General features: G+C 43.3%; 1 protein-coding gene across 4 annotated transcripts in view; it reads left to right on the forward strand.

The window, feature by feature from the left end:
* Znf143 (zinc finger protein 143) overlaps positions 1–6956 on the forward strand; it is a 40179-nt gene that overhangs the window by 27470 nt on the left and 5753 nt on the right. For all 4 annotated transcript variants that reach the window (XM_031387841.1, XM_031387842.1, XM_031387839.1 and 1 more), the window contains exons 11-13: positions 88–267; positions 3101–3328; positions 6218–6366. In XM_031387841.1, coding sequence (XP_031243701.1) covers positions 88–267; positions 3101–3328; positions 6218–6366 — 557 coding nt within the window. The remainder of the gene's footprint in view (positions 1–87; positions 268–3100; positions 3329–6217; positions 6367–6956) is intronic.

Here is a 6956-nt window from a genome sequence, read left to right on the forward strand (position 1 = left end):
TCTCTCTCTCTCTCTCTCTCTCTCTCTCTCTCTCTCTCTCTCTCTTTTTTCCCCCACTGTTTAATTTGTTCCCTTTTGCATCTTTAGGAGAAAGGCCCTTTAAGTGTCCTATTGAAGGCTGCGGTCGGTCCTTTACAACATCAAATATCAGAAAAGTGCACATTAGGACACACACAGGAGAACGACCTTATTACTGCACAGAACCTGGATGTGGGAGGGCATTTGCCAGCGCAACTAATTATAAAAACCATGTGAGGATACACACAGGTATGACTACTGGTGTCTTGCCCACTAAGACAAGGCTTGGTGGCTTCAAGGCTTCCAGCCATTCTCTTCCTCCCAGTTCACATGATGAGAAGAGATGAAGCAGCTCCAAGCTTGATGAGCTAAGCTGTGATGGCGCTCGCCTTTAATCCCAGCACTGGGAAGGCAGAGCCACCATCAGGGATATAACTGCCTCAGTGCTTGCATGACTAAGGGTCTCCTTTTGATCCCAGAAAGAAAGAAAAAGAATGAAAGGAAGGAAGCAAGCAAGCAAGCAGACAGGGAGGGAAAGAATGTAAAACGCAGTACATTTATGTAAGGCTGATCACGTGCGACTAGTGAGTCAATACAGCCAGTGGGAGCTCAGAAGCTTCTGAAGGAGGACTTCTGTGTACGTCATGATACCAGCACGGGCAGCTGGAAAAGCAGGATCAGAAGTTTAAAGTCATCTTCAGCTATATAATGGGTGTGAGGCCAGTCATACGTGGACACTTAAAGGGAGAGAAAGGGTTTACAGTGAAAAAAAGTTGCCTTTTTTACTGTTTGGTGCCACCTACTGGTGGTTTTTGCTGCAGCCTAAATAGCAGTTGGGCTGATATTCCAAGTTGTAATTGACAGCCATTTTCCTGTTTAGAAAGTCACCTGTCACAGGGCAGTGGTGGCACACGCCTTTGATCCCAGTACTTGGGAGGCAGAGGCAGGCGGATTTCTGAGTTTGAGGACAGCCTGGTCTACAGAGTGAGATCCAGGACAGCCAGGGCTACATACTACATAGAGAAACCCTGTCTCGAAAAAAAAAGAAAAAGAGAGAGAGAGAGAGAGAGAGAGAGAGAGAGAGAAAGTCACCTATCCAAAAAAAAAAAAAAGAATCACCTGTCTCAGACAGTGGTGGTACCACACGTCTTAGGTGGCAGAGGCAGGTGGATCTTCAAGTTCATGTCCAACAAGTTCTAAGACAGCCATGCCTACACAGAGAAACCCTATCTCCAAAAAAATCAAAAACAAAACAAAAAACCAGTAACACCTGCCATCCTTCAAAATAGGAACTTTTTATAGATTTTAATTTAATTTTTTTTACTTATTCACTTTATATCTTTATCACTCTCCCCCTCCCATAGTCCTTTCTCCTCCTCTGAGCAGGTGGGGGACCCCTTCTGGGTATCCCCTGAACCCTGGCACTCAAATCTCTGCGAGGCTAGGTACTTTCTCTCCCACTGAAGCCAGACAAGGCAGCCCATATACATACATACATACATACATACATACATACATACATACATACATACTATACACACACACACACACACACCAGTAAAGGAACATAATTTTTAAAAGCTTACAAAAAAGGTCCAGAGAGATGCCTTAGTACTTAAAAGCTGCTCTTTCAGAAGACCCAGACTTGGTTCCTAGCACCCACATGGAGGCTAAAAACCATCAGTAATTCCACTTTCAGAGAAAATGACTCCCTTTTCTGACCTCTTTGGGCACTGTACACAATTGGTACATGGACCTATATGTAGGAAAAACACCCATACACATAAATTAATAAATGTATTTTTATCTATAAAGTATAGGTGTGGTGCCTCATACTTTTAATGCCAGCATTCAGGAGGAAGAGGCTAGAGAATCTCTGAAGTGGAGGCCAGCCTGGTCTATGTACTATGTTCTATGACAGCCAGGGCTACATAGAAAAACTGTCTCACCAAACAAACAAAAAAACTCTCTGCTGTTCTGGTTTTTTTTATTTATTTATAGAGAGTTGACGAGATATTCAGCAATCAAGAGCAAGTACTGTTCCTGCAGAGGACCTGAGTTTAGTTCCCAACACTCACACATCTTATCAGGTGGCTCATGGCTACCTGCAACTCTAACTCAAGGGGATATGATACCCTCTTTTGGCTTCTTTGGGCACCTGCGCTCATGTACACATACCTACACAGAGACACACATGTACACATAATTTCTTCTTAATTTACAAGGAGAGTTAAAGATTAGTTGTAACTCTTCCTGACACCTTGCCCAAAACTGAAAGCATTGATTAAACACTGTAGTACCAGATACTGTGATGGGCTGCAGTGCTGCCTCCCTTGATAAACGCCTGCCATACAAGAATACAAGCACCCATAGAAAAAGCTGAGCACAGCAAAATGTGCCTGTTATCCTATCTTTGGGGAGGCAATGACAGGCAGTCAGCCAGTCAGGTCAAATCAGTGAGTTTCAGGCTCAGTAATAGATGGAGTCAGGTCTGGTATACATGTATTTAATCACACTGTAATCCATACTGGCGTAGAGTAAACTTTATAGACCATGCTACTCTTGAACTCACAGAGGTCTAACTACCTCTGCCTCCCAAGTGCTGGGATTGTATGGTTGTGTGCCACATAGCCCACAAAGATACTATTTTTTAATTCTGTATATGTAGTGATCATGTAGACCAGAAAACAGTATTGGGTCTTCTATAAATGAATTTACAGTTGGTTGTAAGTCACATTGTGTGGGTGCTGAGAACTGAACTCTGGTCGTCTGGAAAAGAAGCAAGCTCCCTTAACCCCTGAACCATCTCTCCAGCTACTCAGACTACTTTTGAGCCAAGTTAAAACCATAGGGAATTTTTCTTATGTGCTATTGCATCTTAGGATGAAAAGGAACACTTCACACACACTCCCCAGTGCTAGGGATTGAGTTCTGCATCATGTGTACTAAGCACGTGCTCAGCCACTGAGTTATATTGACAGATGATTTGCCTGTTGATTTTTAGAAGTCCCACCCTCCAGCTGTGAAGTACCATTGACTACCTGTGTAAAAACTGACCTTTTTGTGTGTCTACTTTATTTAGGAGAAAAGCCATATGTCTGTACAGTTCCTGGGTGTGACAAACGGTTTACAGAATATTCCAGTTTGTATAAACACCATGTCGTTCACACTCACTCTAAACCATACAACTGTAACCACTGTGGGAAGACATACAAACAGATCTCCACACTGGCCATGCACAAACGGACAGCTCACAACGACACAGAGCCCATTGAGGAGGAGCAGGAAGCCTTCTTCGAGCCTCCGCCAGGTGAGCTCTTTAACAGTTCTACCTGTGGTGCGCATATGACCATGCTGTCTTCTCTAGTCCTTCAGTTTCATTTGTACAGTGGCACAAGCCTGATTCCCAGCTGCGGCAAGTGCTGTAGAAGAAAGACATGGGTGCTCTGTGTTGTGGAAGAAGGGGAACTTAGTATCTTCTGGGAGAGCAGAGGGGACTTCCCGAAGAAATGTCATGTTCTTGGAAAGATTATAAAGGTGGATGGGGTGAAGGAGGCAAGGAATGCCTAGGGGAAGGGAAGGGACGAAGGGGACTTGCAGATAGAAGGAAGGTTTGGCACATGGGAAAGCCCGAGTGCTTGACAAGAGGAAAGTAAGTTGGAGACTGGAGAAAGCCGGGCCAGTGTGGCTGTTCAGCCTGGGAAAGCAGAGACTTCTTTTCTCATTTTCAGCACCTGAATGAAATGTTCAGAAATATTTTAAGTTTAAAAAAAAAAAAAAGTTGTTCCTTGGGAAATAGCAGGTGCTCAAATGTATCCAGCTCAAGATCTCTCTCCAGCCACAACCCTCTAAGCAGTTTCATACCTAGGGGCATGCACAACTCATCCCTTTCTTCCACCACCCTCCAGCAGAGTCTTACTCTGTAGCCCAGGCTAGCCTTGAATTTGGAATAGTCTTCCTGCTACAGCCTCCCAAATGCTGGACTTATAGGCATGAACCATTGCACCTAGGTAGAGTATAAGCTTTTGTTTCACTAGGAGGCATAAGTCCGATGACATTGTACATCATGATGACTACAGTTAATAATAACATACTTTATACTTGAAAGTTGCTAACAAGAAAGAAATAGATACAACTGCTAAGTCCTTTTAATTAGGAAAAAAAAGGGCTTTGGGGATTGGGAAATGACACCATTGTTAAAGTTCTGTGCAAGCAGCAAGTGTGAGGACCAGAGTTCGGATCCCTAGACCCCACACAAATGCCTGTTAGAATTTCATCAGGAATTCCAGTCTTGGAATTCAGAGATGGTCTTCCTGAGCATGCTGGCTAGCTAGACTAGCTATACCGGTGAGCTCTGGATTCAATTGAGAGACCCTGCCTTGATGAATAATGTGGAAAGCTATCAAGGAAGATTCCTCATCTCAACTCCCAGCTTCTGCATGCACATGCATGCACATCACAATTACACATGGGGAAAAAGCAGATTTTAATAATGTCAGGAGTAATTTATAAGGCATTGTACAGCCTTATTCTCCTCTTTGTATGTTGATATCTCAGACTATAAGAGGCTTTTCCATTCTGTAAAATGGCCTAAATAGAATATATTTTAAAAGTGATGATTGGCCAGGCAGTGGCTGTGTATGCCTTCCTCCTAGCATTCAGGAGGCAGAAACAGGCCTGCCTGGACTACAAAATGAGTTCCAGGACAGCCAGGGTTATACAGAGAAACTCTGTCTCAAAAAAACAAAGAACAAAACAAAACAAAACAAAATACAGATTTGTGCTTTCTCTGACATGATCTCTAGTTTGTAACCTTTGAGAATAATGGTGTATAAACAACTGTGAAAAGATAAGGTTTGCTGGGCAGTGGTGGCGCACGCCTTTAATCCCAGCAATTGGGAGGCAGAGGCAGGTGGATTTCTGAGTTCGAGGCCAGCCTGGTCTACAGAGTGAGTTCCAGGACAGCCAAGGCTACACAGAGAAACCCTGTCTCGAAAAACAAAACAAAACAAAAAAGATAAAGTAAGAACATTACACCTCAGTGACTATTGCCATCTGAACACATAGTAGTTAGACTGGACACTGAAATCCTTCATATACTAATTCTTATATTAGTAGTACAGTAGTAAGTTCTTTGAAGAGGGAAGGTTCCCTTTTCTTCCTTGCTCTGTGGGAGCTGGCCAGCATTAAGAGAAGAGAGAGGTCAGTGATCTTCTCATTCTAGCAGTTCTGCTGCTGAAATTCACTTGCTGGTCTTTTTGTGGAAGAAAAAAGTGCCTGAACTGGATGGAGTTCCTGTTTAGTCACTTATGGAATGACTAACCTCAGCCCAGATAGTCATTACATTGCTTAGTCATTGCATAGTCTTTACACAGTGGTGTCACTGTGTACTAGATTGCTGTCAGTCACGTGTGTAAAAGACTGAGTAGGTTAGTAGCTTGTGTGTACAAGCCATTCTGGTTTTGTGGTTAATGTTTATAGGCTCTGTTATTACCTTCATGAGTCTTAAGTCATTTCAGGAACTTGGCATGGACTTGCCCTGTCGAGAGGACAAATCTCTCTGTATATAATTTTCCCCTCTGTGTCTCCTGTACATATGTCCATAGTATCACATAATCATCACATCTAAGTGTAAAGGAGAGGCCTCTCAGAATCAGAACGCTTGAAGTTGATGGGTAGGCTTGGGCTTGGTTTGGTTCAGTATGATTTGATTTGGCTTGGCCTGGCAGACGTGAAGATGGACTCATTAAGAAGTTCTGAAGCCAGGCAGTGGTGGCACACACCTTTAATTCCAGCACTTGAGAGTCAGAGGCGGGCGGATTTCTGAGTTCAAGATCAGTCTGTAGAGTGAGTTCCAGGACAGCCAGGGCTATATAGAGAAACCCTGTCTTGAAAAAGCAAACCAAAACAAAAAAAAGAGAAGTTGTTCTGAAACTATTTTCAGGGCTTAGAATATAAAAATAGGGTTTTGCTTTCTTGTTTGTTTGTTTTGAGACAGGGTTTTATACAACCTAAATTGGCCTTGTCTCCCTGCGTAACCAAGGCTGCCCTTGAACTATTCCTCTTCCCAAGTGCTAGAATGACAAGCATCCACTACCATGCCTAGCGCTCAATTCAGGTTTCTGTTTCATATTTAAAATCTCTAATGTTGTCTAAATAGGTTGGTTGGTCAAGTAAATTATTCATTTATTTTAAACAGGTCAAGGTGATGATGTTCTTAAAGGGTCCCAGATCACATATGTTACAGGTGTAGAAGGAGAGGACATTGTATCTACACAAGTAGCCACAGTAACCCAGTCTGGGTTGAGTCAACAAGTTACACTCATATCACAGGATGGAACTCAACATGTAAGTACCTGCTAACAGCCAAGGAAGTGAAGTAAGACAGGCTGGGTGCCCTCAGAGGAAACCCTTGAGTAGCAGAGCATGATGTTTGTACTGAAGCCTCTAGAGCAGTGGTCCTCAGCCTTCCTAGTGCTGCCACCCTTTAATACAGTTCCTCATGCTGTGGTGACCCCAACCAGAATGTTATTTTTGTTGCTACTTCATATCCGTAATTTTGCTACTGTTTTGAATTGTAATATAAATATCTGTGCTTTCTAATAGTCTTAGGCAGGCCCCTATGAAATTGTCATTTGACCCCAAAGGGGTCACAACACACAGGTTGAGGACTGCTGCTTTCAGCAGTGGTAGCTCTCCCACAGACCTTCCATGGCCTGGTGAAAAGAACTGTTAGAAGTAATAACAGTAGAGGATATTTGCATCCATGTTAGGTTTAGACTGTCGTCTGCTCTGCCACAGGGCACAGTCCCTTAGGGAGTTTAACTGCACTTCTCCCACACTGTTGCCCCTCCGGGAGGGTTTGTAGGGAAGCATAGAGACACCTCTCCAGTGGTGGCAAAGTACAGTCTATCTGAGATATGCCTGAGCTTGTTTGA

This window comes from Mastomys coucha, unplaced genomic scaffold (assembly GCF_008632895.1).
Source record: "Mastomys coucha isolate ucsf_1 unplaced genomic scaffold, UCSF_Mcou_1 pScaffold21, whole genome shotgun sequence".
NCBI classification, from domain to species: Eukaryota; Metazoa; Chordata; class Mammalia; order Rodentia; family Muridae; genus Mastomys; species Mastomys coucha.